The 19,209-nt window shown below is 38.2% G+C and overlaps 1 protein-coding gene across 4 annotated transcripts; it reads left to right on the top strand.

Moving 5' to 3' along the window:
* Positions 1 to 178: 178 nt before the first annotated feature.
* Positions 179 to 19,107, top strand: cpne1 (copine I). 4 transcript variants are annotated; one of them, XM_079396854.1, is made up of 17 exons: positions 240 to 363; positions 4,074 to 4,157; positions 11,325 to 11,456; positions 11,693 to 11,872; positions 13,553 to 13,627; positions 14,007 to 14,078; positions 14,262 to 14,345; positions 14,462 to 14,551; positions 15,245 to 15,340; positions 15,679 to 15,765; positions 15,891 to 15,950; positions 16,121 to 16,254; positions 16,760 to 16,814; positions 16,898 to 16,949; positions 17,063 to 17,196; positions 17,334 to 17,570; positions 17,676 to 19,107. In XM_079396854.1, exons 3-17 carry the CDS (start codon positions 11,325 to 11,327, stop codon positions 17,787 to 17,789), a joined length of 1,602 nt encoding a protein of 533 aa, XP_079252980.1. In that variant the 5' UTR covers positions 240 to 363; positions 4,074 to 4,157; the 3' UTR covers positions 17,790 to 19,107. The 4 variants fall into 4 exon arrangements, with proteins under 4 accessions (XP_079252978.1, XP_079252980.1, XP_079252977.1 ...); XM_079396852.1 differs by lacking the exon at positions 4,074 to 4,157 and having other exon boundaries at positions 179 to 363; XM_079396853.1 differs by lacking the exons at positions 240 to 363; positions 4,074 to 4,157 and adding an exon at positions 10,792 to 10,884.
* The last annotated feature ends 102 nt before the right edge of the window (positions 19,108 to 19,209 follow it).

Here is a 19,209-nt window from a genome sequence, read left to right as displayed (position 1 = left end):
AGAGACAAAAAAATTATAATATTATTATTGCATATATGCAATAATTATAATTTTTATATATATATATATATATATATATATATATATATATATATATATATATATGGGCGTGTATAAATATAATATGGGGGGGGGGCTCAGATAACCATATGTGTACGTAGACCCATAGACCCGCCCCCTACACCGTGCGACTGTAACTGATTGGCTTACAGTAGCGCATGCGCCGTCGCTCTCTTTCCAGTGTCGATCATACTGAGCGGAGAGCACGACCAGACTTTGAAGAGCAAGAGGTGGAAGAATACAGCTGAAGCGTCTCGTCTTTATTTTTATTTTTTAAAAGATCAGTTAAGACAAATAATTTCGGTAAGAATATGCAAAGTACATCAATTCACACATTGTATTTCATGTAGCCATAACAACACTGTCGACATTTGCAAAAGTGCGATGGTTTTAATCACTTTAATGGAGGGCAGGGTGATTGTGAGCTGCAAGCAAACGAAACAGTTTTGTTTAAATTGGTAATGCGCAGCTAGCCAGTCATTTCTTCCTTTCCGTGCAATGGTTATGTTGTTTTCTTATTTCTAAGAAATGCTGTGCTGAAATGAAAGATTGAGGGGATAGCGGCGAGCTTTGTTTCTGCTGAAGACGGCATCAGTCCATCTGCGCTGTAAATACAGACGGCGCCATTTTGTTTCATCTCTCGCTGGTTTTGAGGATTGAATGGCTGATGACGCCTTGCCATGGATGTTATTGTTAAACTCTTATTTAACTAGAGGATTTTTATTCAAGAAATCAAAGAGTGCTGTGGTTCAGAGCTTTTCTCGAACGGCTGGCCATGCCTGTTTGTTTCTATTGTTATGATTCGCTCTTGTATTTCAGTGGTTGGTTGGTTATTCCTGCAAAAGCAAGCTGCAAACGTGAATAAGCTCTATTTGACGCATAATTTGCAATGTGCTACGGATGAAGCTCATTTCATATTCGATGTTGTATGAAGTTTTTAGCCACTTTGTCATATTTCAGCATTAATCAGATTTATGGTGACATTGGAGCGTTTGATTTACGTTGAAATCTTGTGAAAAGAATTTCTGCAATAGAAATCTTTCAAAAGTTAAGGTTTTTACTCAATGTTTTCAAAGTGCAATTAACAGACTTAAACCTTGATGTCTTCTTTTAGTTATTTGGTTGCTGGCACTATCTGTTTTTACATGCATTCAGGTTTATGTTCACATGGTTAGTGGCCTCTGATTATGTGATCTGGTTTCCACCTCTGGGTTATTAAGATTCTTAACGTTATTTAACTGGCAGAATGTAGGAGATCGTCACATGTTGGTCTAAATACACTCTCACTTCTTTCTGGTGGTAGGTGATCAAATAGGCCTACTTCAGTTCTCTCCTATTTAAACTGTTCACCCAGAAACGAAAATTTGCATGTTCTCACTCAAACGTAAAATTTTCAGTCATCTTCGAAACACGCATGAAATATGTTTAATTAAATCTTTCTATCCTTTGAAAGTTCATGCAACCGAAACTTAAGCACATAAAGAGATGTCTCATAAAGAGTAAATGGTAGCCAAATCCATGGAAATGAAGAGGTGTAATCCACAACATCTTGTTTTAAATGATGACGAACACGAGAACCAGCTTCTCTTTACCTTATTTGTTGAGCTCCATGTATGAGAGTTGATCTTTTTATCGTATAAAGTTGTCATGTCTCTTCAGAAGATTTGGATTAACCCACTCAATTCATATACAGGTGCTGGTCATAAAATTAGAATATCATGAAAAAGTTTATTTCAGTAATACCATTCAAAAAGTGAAACTTGTATGTTAGATTCATTCATTACACACAGACTGATAGATTTCAAATGTTTATTTCCTTTAATTTTCATGATTATAACTGACAACTAATGAAAGTGCCAAATTCAGTATCTCAGAAAATTAGAATATCAATTAAGACCAATGCAAAAAAAATGATTTTTAGAAATGTTGGCCAACTAAAAAGTATGAGCATGTACAGCACTCAATATTTAGTTGGGGCTCCTTTGGCCTGGTTTACTGCTGCAATGCGGCGTGGCACGGAGTCGATCAGTCTGTGGCACTGCTCAGGTGTTAGGAGAACCCATGTTGCTCTGATAGTGGCCTTCAGCTCTTCTGAATTGTTGGGTCTGGCATATTGCATCTTCCTCTTCACAATACCCCATAGGTCAGGCGAGTTTGCTGGCCAATCAAGAACAGGGATACCATGGTCCTTAAACCAGGTACTGGTAGCTTTGGCAGTGTGTGCAGGTGCCAAGTCCTGTTGGAAAATGAAATCTGCATCTCCATAAAGTTGGTCAGCAGCAGGAAGCATGAAGTGCTCTAAAACTTCCTGGTAGACGGCTGCGTTGACCTTGGACCTCAGAAAACACAATGGACCAACACCAGCAGATGACATGGCACCCCAAACCATCAATGACTGTGGAAACTTTACACTGGACCTCAAGCAACGTGGATTATGTGCCTCTCCTCTCTTCCTCCAGACTCTGGGACCTTGATTTCCAAAGGAAATGCAAAATTTACTTTCATCAAAGAACATAACTTTGGACCACTCAGCAACAGTCCAGTCAAGACGCTTCTGACGCGGCCTCTTGTTCAAGAGTGGCTTGACACAAGGAATGCGACAGCTGAAACCCATGTCTTGCATACGTCTGTGCGTGGTGGTTCTTGAAGCACTGACTCCAGCTGCAGTCCACTCTGTGAATCTCCCCCACATTTTTGAATGGGTTTTGTTTCACAATCCTCTCCAGGGTGCGGTTATCCCTATTGCTTGTATACTTTTTTTCTACCACATCTTGTCCTTCCCTTCGCCTCTCTATTAATGTGCTTGGACACAGAGCTCTGTGAACAGCCAGCCTCTTTAGCAATGACCTTTTGTGTCTTGCCCTCCTTGTGCAAGGTGTCAATGGTCGTCTTTTGGACAACTGTCAAGTCAGCAGTCTTCCCCATGATTGTGTAGCCTACAGAACTAGACTGAGAGACCATTTAAAGGCTTTTGCAGGTGTTTTGAGTTAATTAGCTGATTAGAGTGTGGCACCAGGGGTCTTCAATATTGAACATTTTCACAATATTCTAATTTTCTGAAATACTGAATTTGGCACTTTCATTAGTTGTCAGTTATAATCATGAAAATTAAAGGAAATAAACATTTGAAATATATCAGTCTGTGTGTAATGAATGAATCTAATATACAAGCTTCACTTTTTGAATGGTATTACTGAAATAAACTTTTCATGATATTCTAATTTTATGACCAGCACCTGTAGGTTATCTCATTTTGTACTTATTGATGCATTACTTTTGGTTTCGAGGACTTTAAATGGACGAGCAAAAATCTAAGAATATGAAAGATATCTTTTGGTTTCCAAAGATGAACTGGAGTCTTGAAGTTGAGTAAAAGACTTTCGATTTGTGCAGGGGGTAAATGTGTCATGGATTAGCCAGTGAAGTCTGAAAATGAAAAAAAGTTTTCTAAAAATTTGCAATGGTTGTTCTGTTGTTTTTAGTGTCACACTGGCTTTTTTCTTATTTTCTGTATGTTGACAGTTTACCAATTTGAAGGTCAGAAATACATGAGTCAGGATAAAATAAGCTAGATGCTGTTAGATATGTTCTCTAATTACTTTTCTTTCACATTGCTCACAACTTAACATCAGATGTTCTGTTCACTCTATGGAACGTCACAATCTGTTTTTGTAGTTTAATATGCTTTGACATGTCTTTTTCTTTCTCTTATATGGAAATGTCCTTGTATTTTTTATGTGTTGCTATTAAATATGAATGTTTGCTGGGATACTTGAAATACATGACATGCATGCGATTTAAGACCAATTCTTTTGTGAATGGCTTTTGCGAAGCAGCTGGCCAACATCTCGTGCACAAGTGGTGATTAAATTTTTAGTTTTGCTGTACAAGAATGTTATACTAAATGGGCTGGAAATGGCTGGCACTGAATGGTTTTCTTGGAGACACTCATGGGTATGCTTGTTCTAATGCTGTTTACATATATTTCCCTCCGTTTATTCTTTTTATTACAGTCAAGAATTGATTTTAAATGATTGCCGTCAGGATTGGCTTGGGTATCCTGTGCATCTTGTAACGAAGCAGCACTTTTAATACAGGTAAGCATCTGAGGAATCTTAGTCAACTAAAATTACATATGTGGTCAGATACTTTTATCTTTTATTATTATCCTAAAAAGAAAAATGCATTCACTTACAATCTAGAAATGTTGGTTAATGATTTTTGTTGTCTTAAAGTGTTATTGCAATACGCATTCTGTGCAAATGGTTGACCATATCTACAATGCAATTCTCTTTCTCTCTTTTTATACAATCAATGCTATTAAAGTTTTGGGGGACAATAAGAAAATTGCTTAAATTATTTTAGGTTGTTGTTGGTTACCTTAAAAATGTTATAAAGCATATTTAAGCCTATTTAGGGTTCCCACAGTTGCTGGAAACCTGGAATATAAGGAGAATTTTGAAATGGGTATTTCTAAGGCTGGAAAGGTTGAGGAAATTAAAATCTTTAAGTCATGCAGTGTAAGTTTTTCTGGCTCTGCTCAGCTCCATATAACTTGTGAACTAAGCTATAAATTGCTTTTGGTGAGTGCAATCTCTATTTTTATTTTATTCTGGGTTTTTTTTTTAAAGGATTAAAAAAAGTGTATCCATTAATCACAGGTTGACTATAAAAGCCATGTAAATTCAGGGGTCAAAAGGTTTGGGAACCCTGTGGTCAGTAAATCATTAAGCCAGAAACACTGTAGAATAGGCTACACAAGTGGTCTTCAATCCTGGTCTTGGGGACCCATGCTATATACTGCTTATATAGTACATATTTTATTTAAAACACCTGAGTCTGATTATCAGCTCATTAAGAGAGAGCTTCATGAACTGAACTGAATGTGTCAGATGTGCAGTGCTGTGGGTCCCCAGGAACGTTTTTGCTTAATACAAAATACCAAATGGTGTTATTGGTCTCGGTCTTCTTGTCAGATTTGAAGATTGTGAGTTAAGTTAAATCCAGGCAAATGGCATGTTTAAAATGGTGTTTATGTAGTGTTTCAAGGTGAAGTGTTTAAAAAATAGTTTTAAATGCACTGAAAATTGCCGTTGTTTGATAAGTTTTGTTCAGCTCAATTCATTAGTCATATTTTTTTGTTTTGTTTGGTTTGTTGCATGCTATGAAATTAAGTATGGTAGTGTGCTTTGGCTACAAATACAAAGCCATTAAACAATGTGATGATGAGCTAAGAGTTTCCTTCTTGCATTGCAGTGTTACAATTCAAGCTCTATTTATTCTGCTATAATGTGTTTATATTTGGTCTTGCTGTTAATTGTTGTCTTGTGGTTTGTTTACTGGTTTTCTGTAATTTTTTTGCCTTTGACCATAGCCTGACAGTCGTTGCCTTCTTTCATCTACAGGTGTTTGTTGTTGCACCTCAGCATGGCTGTGGTCATCCGTTTGCAGGGTCTCCCCATTGTGGCTGGGACTATGGACATACGCCATTTCTTCTCTGGATTGACCATCCCAGATGGTGGTGTGCATATTGTAGGGGGTGAACACGGTGAGGCTTTTATCGTGTTCGCCACAGATGAAGATGCAAGGCTTGGGATGATGCGCACAGGGGGGTCGATCAAAGGTTCCAAGGTTTCTTTGTTGCTAAGTAGCAAAACCGAAATGCAAAATATGATCGAGCTCAGCCGTAGGCGATTTGAAACTGGCAGTGCAGAGGTTGCCACAGGAAATGGCAGTAGGCCGGGTCCACCGGTTAGTACTGGTGGAAGTGGAAGGGGCAACTTGCCAACCACAGCACAAAGTTTTAGTAACACAACTTCAACTACAGCCACCACAGCAGCATCAACACACGAGCCTGTAAGCAACAAGACTGTCCCTACCTTTTCCACCACTACCATGGGCAACATGCCCCCAAACTTTAATAATTTCAGCAGCCCAAGTCTTAGTTTGGGATCCACAATGACCACGGCAATGTCGTCGCTGAACTCTGTACCTCCCCCGATGCCTCCCTTGCCCACCATGCCAACTCTACCACCGATGCCCCCCATACCAGTACCACCACCAGTATCCACATTGCCACCGGTACCAGCTGTTAATCCACTAACATCAGTGCCTCCGGTCCCTTCCCTTGCACACATGCCGCACATGCCTGCACTTCCTCCGTTCAACCCTGGTGTCCCTCCCCCAGTTGGCCCTGTCGCTGGTGGTTTAGCCTCTGGTCCACTGTCTCTCGGAAATCCCAATCCAATGTTCCTGAATGCCCTAAACTCTCTAAACCCTCTGAACCTCCAACCTCACATGAAATCGTCAGTGACAAACCCAGATGAGTTTTACATTCATCTACACGGCCTTCCTTTTTCAGTCACTGAAATTGAAGTTAGAGATTTTTTCCAAGGATTTGGGATTGAGTCTGTTCGTTTACTCAAAGACAACCTGGGTAGAAACAACGGCAGGGCATTGGTTAAGTTCTTCTCACCCCAAGAATCTTTTGAGGCTCTGAAAAGAAATGCAGGAGTGATAGGCCAAAGATATGTTGAGGTATCTCCGGCTACAGAGCGGCAGTGGAGAGAGAGCTCTGGACAGTCTAAAGCAGGTGGTGATGCCGAACACAATCGTTATCATCGCAGAAGCACCAATTCGCCGCCACCCTTTGGCCGTGAGCGAGCCAGATCACGATCTCCCCACAAACTAGAATTCTGTGTCTATTTGAAAGGACTCCCATATGAAGCAGAAAACAAGCAGATCTTTGAGTTTTTCAAAAATCTTGACATTGTTGAAGATAGCATTTACATTGCATATGGACCCAATGGCAGGGCAACCGGTGAGGGATTTGTGGAGTTTAGGAACGAAACGGACTACAAAGCTGCTCTCGGGTGCCATATGCAGTACATGGGTAGTCGGTTTATACAGGTGCATCCAATCACAAAGAAAAACATGTATGAAAAGATAGACACCATTCGCAAACGGATGCAGGGTTCCCAAGGCGATCAGAAGCATAGCTCGGGTGAAGGAGGAAAGAGTGCCAAGAATTGTGCTCACATAACCAATATTCCCTATAACGTGTCAAAAAAAGATGTCCGTCTGTTTCTTGATGGCATTCAGTTGTTTGAGGAAAGTCTTAAGGTGTTAGTTGACGCAAATGGTAACGGTCTTGGCCAGGCTATTGTGCAGTTTAAGTCCGATGAGGATGCACTTAAAGCAGAGAGACTACATAGGCAGAAATTGAATGGCAGGGATGCTTTTGTTCATTTAGTAACATTTGATCAGATGAAGGAAGTTGAGAGAAATCCTCCTCCCCAGGCAAAAAGGGGCCAGAAATCTCAAGGAAATTCCCATGCTCATGCCTATGCACACTCTCAGCCCCAGGCCCAAGTTCCCCAAGCACCTCATGTATTTCCAGGGATGACAGGGGATGAGTTTAGTTTTCTGAGGAATGCTGTAGGGACCCTTGGCAACGGTCCCCCTTTTGTCAACCCATTTATGGCCCCAGGTAATGGACTGGCAGCTCCGCCACATTTGCCGCCACTTGGTGCTTCTTTGGGTGATGTCTCGCTTAGCATTCCCCCGCCAATGGTTGGAGGACCTCTGTCAGGTCCTGTTCTAGAGCATCCTGGTTTCAGACCCGATGGCAACAGTGCACCTGCCGGCTTTGTTAGCATGCTAGAGCCGTTAAGGGGCATCCCACCATTTGATAATGGATCTTCTCGTAAAGCAGTCAGCCAAAATTGTGGAGGTAGCCAAGGTCAGCGGCCAGCTTCTGAGGGTTTAAGAGGACCATCTAACGGTGGTCCGGGTAATACACGGCCCACCATTGTCAAAATTCAAAACATGCCCTTTACTGTGACCGTTGATGAGATTATTGATTTCTTCTACGGCTATCAAGTGTTGCCTGGGTCAGTATGTTTGCAATTCAATGAGAAGGGTTTGCCTACTGGGGAAGCGATGGTTGCTTTTGACTCCCAAGATGAAGCAATGGCTGCTGTTATGGACCTGAATGATAGGCCCATTGGGGCAAGAAAAGTTAAGATCACTTTGGGGTGAAAGCAGCATCTTCGTCTTTGCAAAGTGTCTTATCTTTTGACACGGTTTTCTGGAAAATTTCCTTATGCGGTTGTTTTATGTACAGAAGAAGAAACTGACAAGTATTAGATTCTCTTTTTTTTTTTCTGGACATTTATCCAAGGTTGTAGTTACATAAAGCATGTAATAATTGAGGATAGACCATGTTAATTTTAAATTCCTCTAAACCGCATTAAGACTTTAGGCCAATAATGTTTTAGTTCACATCTGCAGATCTAAAACATGGGCATGTTTATAGTGGTATGTTCAATAGAGCCCAATATCTGCAATAGAGGTTAGCTGGCAAGTACGTTTCACTCTCAGAATTCTTTGTTTTTGTATCTCTGCTCAAGTTTTACACATCTGTATGATCCATGCTGCATCTACACATTTCTTTCTGAGGTAAAACCCATGCTGCTGTGCATTTTGTGCTAAATTCATGCCTACATTTCAGTTACAATGTTTGCTCTCTGCTACAAGCTTTTCTCTGTCAATAAAATGTTCGTCTTTTTCAATATCTGTTGCTGTCACATTGGATTGCTCAAAAACCTGATGTCAAACCAGTTCTGTAAATACTAAGCGGGATGTGAAGCAAATGCAGCATTGTAATATGTATATAAAATCATTTTATTCTCTTTGCTTAGCTTCTCTTGTTGCTGTGGTGTTTGATAGTTGCCTTTTTTTTTTTTTTTTGGATGTTTGGCTTTTTTTCAGTGTTGCTAAAATAGATCAATTGTTATGCTTAGTTTTCGATGTTCCATCACTTTTTATCTTGTAAATACTTTCCAGCTGAACTATTTTGTCAATAAAATGCCATACCAGAAATAATGACACTTAAAGTTATTGTGTTCTCTCCTGTCCTTCTTTTTTTTTTTTTTTTTTTTTCAAGTTCAGATTTGAACAATAAAATCTTTTGCTGTGGCTTCCTTGTTTCCAATATTAAACTACTATATTTTAAATATTTTTTCATCAGATGTGTTATTGTAGAGATTGGACTCTAGCTCTAATCTATTGCTTGTTGCTTTAGATTGTCTTTGTCTTTATATTGTAGTCTTGACCTTTTCTCACTATGCATTATTTAAAATGTTTTTTGTTTTTTATACCCTGAGATGAAAAGGCACTCTTTAAATGTTTCATATTTTCTGCTACCACAGAATAGCATGTCAGAAACCCAAGAAAGTATGCCCTGGTTGTGCCACAGATGGCTTTTTAAAAATGCTGTGTCTTCATGTGTGTAAAAAAAAAAGAGGAACACATTTTGGAATTTCGCTGTTTTTTTACTTTTTTCTGATGTTATACAATGGAATGAACAATTCTCATGCAAACTTCACTGATGAGAGGCACATGCAATGTTTCATTGTTTTGGCTGTGGATTATGATGGCAAATGTTATGCTGCATAAATGCTTTTCTAAAGATTGTTCACTTACATGGTTGTGATTTCTCTCCAACCGTTTTTTGTGTTTTTTTAAGAATTCTACACATTCTCAATGCATTTCAATCAAAGCAGGTCAAGAGGGATTGGTCTCAAATGCTGTTCTTTGATGCTTTGAATCTGCTTGTGATTGTGTCCTGTTCAGAAGAACAAAAGTTCAGGGTTATTTATGCAAGTTCTTTCTATTTGGGTTGATCTTTTGTACTTTTGTTGTTGTGAAATGCTTTAGAATTAAATTCATGAAGAATTGAGTGGATTTCTGCCTGTTTTGCATTCTCGAGCGGTTCTCCAGCTGCATATTTTGCTTTGTGCCTTTTTGACACTGAGCCTTGGTTCCTGATTAACATGTTAAAGTTCAGGTAAGTGCTAATCACAGACATGAGTACTGCTATAAACTACCAGTGGGCATTGGATTGTCTACCATATTTATTACTGTTTGTTCTATATTTCAAAGGAAGAATGCATTGTTTGGAGGGGGGGGGCATAGAATTATTTAGCTTTGTTTTGAGTAGTCATCCTTGTTTTGAAAAATAAAATGCTGATATTCATTGCCAACATTTTGGAAAGCTCTGGACTGATATAGCAACAAATAGATGTTTTCAGGAAATTATTTTGTGGAGGTATGCAATTGAAATACTGTTTCTATAAGTTGTGTGAGAGTTACAACGCTGCTTTGCGATGGTGATTGATGTGGTGAGACTGGTTTTAAGGAGTGAAGTTTTTATAGACATTCTCTACATGTTATATTTTGATTGCACTGCAATATCAAGAAGCAGCAAATGCCTCTTGTTTGTCACTCTGAAAGATTATACAGGTCGCGCTTAAACCCGTTGAGACTTACTGTACTGTGGCACTACAGATGTTGGTAGAATACGTAACAAATATAAAGCTGCTGATTGATCGTTGCATTGTTGAAAGTATTATAAACTCATGCAGTCAAGCTGTTATTAACGCTGAAACGTTTTTTGTTTTTTGCGCAGATTCAGTTGGTAGTTGTGGTTGCACCCGTGTTTTAATATCATGTAAAGTGTAATGAGTGTAAGTTCACGGCGTTGGTTAAAACTAGAACTGGTTGTTGTTGCGTCCTCTGTGTAATGATGAGTCAGTCCACGTTAGTTTCAGGCACACTGCTCTGTGCTGCGGTGATTGACAGGCTTCTGGCCAATCACAGAGTAGTTCAGCTGGCGTTCTGACCAATAGCGTTGCACGTCTGGAGAGGAACTGAATGGCAACGCCCTGCTCATTTTGTATTGCATGAACGTATCTGGGTGGAGACGGTAGTAAGCAGGCAGTTTTGGCACCGTGCATCTCCGAACAGTGAAAATTGTTAAGGGTATGATATTTTTGATTCCACGGTCGCATTTTTTCAGCTCATTTTGTATTAGCGGGTTGCCTGTTTTAGATTTGCGGTGCGCCGTTAAGCAAGTCACAAATGTTTTTTTTTTTTTTTTTTTTTTATCGCGTTATAATCCATTTAAGGCGTGACTGTCGGAAAGTCTCAAATACTGACATTTAGGCCATCAGATACGATATTTACATTTCTTTGTTCGTTTTAAAACGCTATAACAAGTCAGTTTTGTCAAATGGAGCATGCATGGTTCGACAAAACTTTTGTTTTGCTTTAAGTTCAGCAGAATGCGTCCTTCTGATCAATTCTTTCCACTTCCTTCATCAAATATTTCACTTCCTCACGTTTGTGCGCTTTAGTGATTCATAGATGTTTAGCTTCGAGACAAAAACTTTATACAAGTTTGTATCTGTTGTGGTTTTCAGATGGCCGCTCAATGTGTGTCGAAGGTCGAGCTCTCCATCTCTTGCAATACTCTTCTGGATAAAGATGTTGGATCCAAATCTGATCCACTCTGTGTTCTGCTGCAGAGTGTCGGGGATGACAAATGGTCAGAGGTATGCATTTTAACCCTTAAAAAGCCTCTGTGGCTACATTGCAATCAAATAACATTTCTTTTTTTTACTCAGTATAACAGCAGCTGACACTCACTGCAAGTTTTCATTAGGCGAAAAACGTTTGATTTATAATTTAAATCATTTATGCAATAATCATTGATTTAAACTGTTTGAAATGTAATCTACTTGTGTGGATGTGTATATCCTAGTTTGTTTAATGTATGATGTCATTGCAGGTGGAACGCACAGAGAGAGTGAAGAATTGCCAGGACCCCGAGTTCTCAACAAAACTTCACATTGATTACCACTTTGAGAAGGTGCAGAAACTAAAGTTTGGTGTTTATGATGTTGACAACAAGTCTGTTGACCTTAAGGATGATGACTTCCTGGGAGGCTTTGAATGCACCCTTGGCCAGGTATGTATTGTGAAGAGTGTTGCGTTGAGATGCACATATTCTTATGTGATTTCTGTGCTAGTTGCGACCATGCAGTGCTAATATTGGTGGCACTAGACTTCACTAAGTAAGGGATAATGTACATCCAGCTGATTGTTATCGCAGAATTAATCCAGACTGCACTAATGTTGTGTAAGACTGATGGGCTTTATTTTGTGATAACAATCAACTGGATGTACGTTATTCCATTTATTACATGGCTACTTGCCACAAAACTAAATAATTAGACACGAAATGATTTGAAATATTTGAATGCAAACTTCTGTGAAGAAAGCAGTTGCTAGCAAGAGGCAAGTTCAAACTAGACAGATATGAAAAGATATGGTACAGTCATGCTACTTATTACATGGCATTTGACCACATGAATAATTGTGGTGATAAAAGATAATTATTTTAGACGAAACTGTTTTAGAATCTTACCAGTTTGGTAGTATTTTTACAATCCATTACAGTGTAAACAATAGTCACGAATAGTCACGCCGTATCTGTATGAAACGAGAGAGCGTCTCTGCAATACCACCAGAATGACATGATTAAATAATTGTGCAGAGAATACTGATTTGAGTTTTAATATTATATTAGCCAAACAAACCCAAAGCTTCCACAAAGAAAAAAATTTTCCTAGCAAGCGAATATCACCAACTGCAGTTACCTGGATGAGCCTGTGTTATTAGTTTTTACCGGTTGTTATCAGAGATTATTACACGGCTCTCTGGAATGCTTGATTCTGATTGGTCAGTTGAGACATTTGCAGGTTCGTTCTTTTCAAATAATAACCGCTCCAAAGTAATAACGCATAGCCGGTACTACTTGTATGTTTAAAATCCCTCCGCGCCAACAAAGATTACCGTTTGGCGCCATCTTGTGACAAACAGAATGTTAGTCACGTGGTAAGGGAAAGGGAAGTGGTGTGTGGCCAAGTATGGTGACCCATAATTGGAATTTGTTCTCTGCATTTAACCCATCCAAGTGTACACACAGTAGTGAACACACACACACCCGGAGCAGTGGGCAGCCAATGCTGCGGCGCCAGGGGAGCAGTTGGGGGTTCGGTGCCTTGCTCAAGGGTCTCACCTCAGTCGTGGTATTGAGGATGGAGAGGGTGTTGGTTATTCACTCCCCCACCTACAATACAATCCCTGCCAGACCTGAGACTTGAACCCACGACCTTCAGGTTACAAGTCCAACTCTCTATCCATTAGGCCACGACTGCCCCCAACGTACTATATCGTTTCGCGGAAGGATAAAAATGTTAATTTAAAACAAATATGCCAATAAAATGTTTCAAACTCATATTCATGTTCAGTTTTCTTTCCTTATGTGGCAAGTAGCCGTGTAATAAGCGGGATAATGTACAGGCAGCCTGTAGTTATCGCAAAATAAGCCCCTTCAGTGTGATACAAGACCCTCTGCTTCGTGTCGGGTCCTGATCACACTGTCGGGGCTTATTTCGCTATAACTACCGGCTGCCTGTACATTATCCCTTACATAACTTGCCTCGGGATGTGGTGACTGACCAATCAGAATCGAATATTCCACAGAGCCGTGTAATAACAATGTGTAACATATGCATAATGGTGTTTAAGTGTTAACAATACACTTCAATTCACAGCTTTGTTTATGCACCAAACTTTATAACAGATTGTGTCAAGCAGGAAGATTACCAGACCCCTTCAGCTCAAGGCAGCAAAACCAGCTGGGAAAGGCACAATAACAGTATGTGTTCATAAACATTCTTTCGGATATTTCTAACATGGCAACACTGACAAAAGAAAATGGAAGTGTATCACGTGAGAGTTTTAACACCTTCCTTTTGACAATTTAATTCATTTTTTTTTCAGTGTCTTTATTTGCAGGACAATTCAAGGGCTTCACAAAAGAATGATTAATTTGCATATGGAACGGTTTTTAGTAAACCACAAAAAGCCCTCTGTTTGAGCAAAATAATATTTGCATTTGTGAATGTATGTAAAGTTTGTCAATATACAATTTAATGGATTTATATATCATTAGCTATTCATTAGCTTTATATATAAATTCATTAGCTTTTTTTATAAACATTTAGCAATGTTGTCTTTTTTTTTTATATGAACAGATCACAGCTGATGAGGTGAAAGACAACAGGGCTGTTGTGATGGAAGTAGAAGCCAAAAACCTGGATAAAAAGGTAGACATGATCAGCCTCTGTGTTCTTTCATCTTGCTGTAACTATTTATAATTTGTACCATATCAAATAGAGTTACTGCTAGCTTACCACACAAATTATTGCTATATTCAGTGTAATAGCAGTTATGTACTGTTGTGTTCTATGGAAAATTCCCATTATTATATTAACTGCTACTACTTTCAGGATATGTTTGGGAAGTCTGACCCATTCTTGGAGTTTTTCAAGCAAGAAGAAGATGGGAAGTGGCAGCTAGTTCACAGGACAGAGGTTTTTACCCACTTTCACTCACACAGAGAACCAGTTTTCATTTGTGCATGTAAAACAATTAATCTGTTATTACATTTTTGCTGATGGTTGTTTATGACTTATTCTGTTTTTAATAGGTCATCAAGAATAATTTGAATCCATCTTGGAAAAAGTTTACTGTCTCCTTGCATACATTCTGCAGTGGTGACCTGAATAAACCAATCAAGGTATCAAAGGGTTTTTATACTCAATCAGATGGGCATTTGTCATAGTATCTTAATTTAACAATTTCACTATACAAGAGAAACCATTGGTTTTATTTTAGAAGACAGAGTCCAGCACATTTATCTTCAGGATAACAGGAAAAAATTGGTGCTTTTGGCTCTCAGACATAATTGAGAATTAAAAAAAAAAAAAAAAAGTTACTCATATGAACTTATCGAATGTGAACACTTATCATTTTTAATTTCTACCACCGTTCAAAAGTTTGTGGTCTGTAAAAATTTTTTTGAAAGAAGTCTCTTAAGCTCAACAATTCTGCATTTATTCGATAAATATGTAGAAATTTTTTTTTAAGATAACTGCTTTGTTTTAATATATTTTACAATAATGGAAGTTGTGACATTATTTTTAGGATTGTTTGTTGAATTGAAAGTTTAAAAATGCATTTCTTTCAAATAGTAATTGTACCAAAGTAAAAGTCTTTACTGTTACTACTTTAATGTTATCAATTTAATACTTTAATCTTTTAATTTGATTAATCCAGGTATTAATTTCTTAAAAAAAACTTACAACCCTCAACTTTGGAACAGTAGTGTGTAGTACTGTAGTTGTGTACCTGTTTTAAGGGACCAAAGACACCATCAGCCAGCACTTTTTATTGTCCTAGTCCTTAGACTAAAGCTTTGTCTTATTGCTAGATAACTTGTTACGATAAGGATGAAGATACAAGCTCAGACGTGATAGGAGAGTTCACCTGCACCGCTGCTAAACTACTGGAGGCTAAAGACAACGCGGTGAGCAGGACGCATGTCTGTTAATCTTCCCTAAACATCTCTATTTTCCTTTCTGTCTGTCTGTCTGTCCGTGGCTTTTTGTTTTAGGTTCATTGTTTTGATTATGATAGCGATTGCTCTCACGAACTCATTGGTGTTTCAAACTAATGTGTCAGATCTGCAGAAAGCAGCTCATGGCTTCCCGGTGAGACTGCACCTTCACTGCTCCAGGCTTTCTTGTTGTCCTTGTGTTAACAGTAGAATATTTCCTTTTCCTCGCATAAATTTCCATTCTGTTCACTTCCATAATTTCTATTTTTTTATTGTAGGGCATAAGTGAAATGTTTTAATTTTTGTAGGTTGAGTTTGACTGCATTCATCCAGAGAAGCAAAAGAAGAAAAAGAGTTATAAGAACTCTGGGGTCATCAGGATTAAGTATTGCAAGGTTCGAACAATCTTCATCTGTTACGTATGAAAACATACTAAGCAGTATTATGTTTTGCTATTTGCAGAATTGTTAAGAATAATTTTAAAGCAGTGATGATAAATAATCTCCTCACTGTCTTTCAGCTTGAGGCACAGTATTCATTTCTGGATTATGTGATGGGAGGTTGCCAAATTAACTTCACGGTAAGATCTGTCATGCCAAAACATTTGCATCTGATAACAGGTGTTTTTTCTGTATTCGTTTACATGCCAATGTAATGAATGAGTTTAATGTAGACCATTAAATTTAGGATGTAAATGTGTGGCTGTATGGTTTAAACTCTAAAACAATGGTGAATATTGTTTGTTTTTAGGTGGGCATTGACTTCACTGGCTCTAATGGAGACCCCCGCTCCCCTGACTCTCTGCACTATCTCAACCCTAATGGCGTGAACCAGTATCTGTCAGCCATCTGGTCCGTTGGCCAGGTAGTCCAAGACTATGACACGTAAGAGAGCGATTTTTATCCGTAAAGCTCAGCTATTGAGCACTGTACTGAAATAATTGTTGTAGGGAAAGTATAGAAATGTTAAAATTTGTTTGAAAATCTGTAAGTTGTTTGTTTTTGTTTTTTTTGTAAGAAATTAATATTTTTATTCAGCAGGGATGCATTAAATTGATCAAAAGTGACAGTAAAGACATTTTTAATGTTAAAAATGATTTGTATTTCAAATAAATGAACTTTGTTCAAAGAATCCTAAAAAGTATCAGTTCAATAAAAAAAAAAAAAAACAAGCAGCAAAACTGTTTTAAACAGTTGATAAGAATAAATGTGAAAATCACAGGAATTCATTACATTTTAAAATGTTAAATAATAATAATTATATTTAACAATACTCTTTCTTTTTTAAATGCATTTTTATTCAAATAAGTCCAGCCTTGGTGAGCATATGGAATTTGTGTGTGTGTACATAGAAGTCCTTTTTTCTTGTCTTTCATGTCTTCTCCTGTAGTGATAAACTTTTCCCAGCATTTGGATTTGGTGCTCAAGTGCCTCCAAACTTCCAGGTTAGCCATTACAGGTGTACTTATTCATTATTAGCTGTAATAGAAATTTAATTCAACAAATGCACGTTTTTGCAATTTCGTAGGTATCCCATGAGTTCCCATTGAACTTCAACCCCAATAGCCCATATTGCCAAGGTGAGACTTGCAATGTTTGAAAATTTGGATTTGAAATTGAACAATTACACACCTGTTTGACTAGAACACGTTCTAAGATGCTTGTCATATGGCTGATGTTTTATACCATACAGGAGTGCAAGGCATTGTGGATGCCTACCGCATGGTTTTGCCTCAAATTCGACTCTATGGACCCACCAACTTCTCCCCCATTATTAATCACGTGGCCCGAATTGCAGCCGGAGCCGCCCAGCAACCAAATGCAGCAGTGAGTAACTCTACTGTGCTGCCTCATCCACAGGATGTGGTTTGATGGGTAATTCATGTGTCTTTGATCTGTGCTTTGCCATGGTATTTTCAGTCCATTAGCAATATGTGTCTTTTTTTTCTCTGTCTCTAAATTAGCAATACTTTGTGCTGTTGATCATCACTGATGGAGAGATCACTGATCTCGACCAGACCAGACAATCCATTGTGAACAGCTCCAAACTACCCATGTCCATCATCATCGTGGGCGTGGGTGAGGCAGACTTTAAGGCCATGGAGTTTCTGGATGGGGACAATGGTGTTCTCAAATCTGTGACCGGAGAACCGGTGGCCAGAGATATTGTGCAGTTTGTGCCCTTCAAGCAGTTTGCCGATGTATGAGCCTCTTAAATTATGAATTGGTTCAAAGTTTTTAAATTCACATCCAGTGTTTTCTGTAACTACATGACTGTCAGTAATTATGCCATCTCTTCTCCTTAGGCTCCTAAAGAAGCGCTAGCTCAGAGTGTTCTGGCTGAGGTGCCGAATCAGCTGGTGTCATACTTTAAAATGAGAAATATGGCTCCTGTCAACCCTCCTTCTCCTGTCAAGTAGACACAGGTTTGCGCTGGAGACTGAATTGTAGTATCTAAAAGAAATAGGAGTTAGTTAGAATTAGTATGGGTCACCACTAGAGGGAACCACAGCTCTGTTACAGGAAGCACTGTGGGCAGTATTGAACTTTAATGAAGACCACTTGCCTTCACTTGTATTTTCCTTTTTTATATATTATGCAAATAATTTTCATTCTCAGTCCTTCATATTTTTCTTTTACCTTCCAAGATTGTTATTCCATATATTATTCTTTTCCAACTGAAAAAGAGTTTAGATAAATGTCTTTTTTTTAAAATAGATATATTTCTCTGTATTGTTCCATATATTTTTGTATTATTGTTCATGAATACAGATGCCTTGAGTTTCTTTAGCCAATATTTGAAGTCGCTTTTAGGCCTTCCTCTGCTTTTTGATGTAGATGTCTGCAATATCAATCAGGAATGCTGTTTTATGAAACTTCCTGCACTTTTTGCAATATAGTACTTGTCAGAAAAAAGTGAACGACTCAAACTCATTCAACCTCTATGCTGCAATTAATAATCATGCTGTCATAATAGAGATGAGTAGCTATAACCTTACCAAAGAAATTGCTGCATGTTTTTCACTAGCAAACTAAAGCTGTCAGAAGCTAGTATGTTTATGAGAATTATTTTGCCAATGTTATCATTGTTTTGACCAAGATATATTGAGGATGGTTTCAAATGCATATACTATACAGTATGAATTTGAGTAGAATGGAATTTAAAAATACTGGTTTACTGGTATAAAATCATAAGCAATGGGACCATAGAACTCCTTATCTGTTGTGCCTTTTTATTTAGAGGATTTTGTACATTTGTGTCAAATAATGTTTTAAAGATCAATTTGGAATGACAGAAGTAGTGCTGTTGATTTCATTTATCTAACACAAATGTTTGTACCTTAATCACACAGTAAAGTTAATTGCACTTCTCCACTGGATATATGTACTCTTGCGCTTGCCACATGAAGCCTTATGGGACCGTTATCTTGTTTAAAGAATCTTTTTAATCTAATGATTTAAAGGGAATGGGATTATAATCATATTATGACTGTTTTTCTTCCCATCATTTTTTTCCTATTCATGAAATATGTTTACACAGCAACATGTTCTTCAGAAGCCATTGTCACTCAGTTACACCAATTTTGGTGTCAAAAAACTGTCAAAAAATGCTGAATAAAATTGCCTTATTAACGCACACACACACAAGAGACTTGTTTCTGCGTGTTATTGTGTGGGGGAGGGGGTGTTGTCATGTAGCATATAGTTTTATTTCAATAAATTTATCCAATTGTTGTCCACTTGTTCTCTTATTATTTGGAGTTGAAATGCTGAATTGACACTGTTCACCAGTATACTCATATTACGCCCTTGGTTCAACCGTTAACTAATGAATTATCA

Source organism: Barbus barbus, assembly GCF_936440315.1.
Source record: "Barbus barbus genome assembly, chromosome: 37".
Classification (NCBI taxonomy): Eukaryota; Metazoa; Chordata; class Actinopteri; order Cypriniformes; family Cyprinidae; genus Barbus; species Barbus barbus.
This window is presented reverse-complemented; position numbering and strand designations above follow the sequence as displayed.

What these genes read in the sequence shown, in the direction of transcription:
- cpne1 (XM_079396851.1), top strand. Translation starts at nt 5,488, where the DNA reads ATGGCTGTGGTCATCCGTTTGCAGGGTCTCCCCATTGTGGCTGGGACT.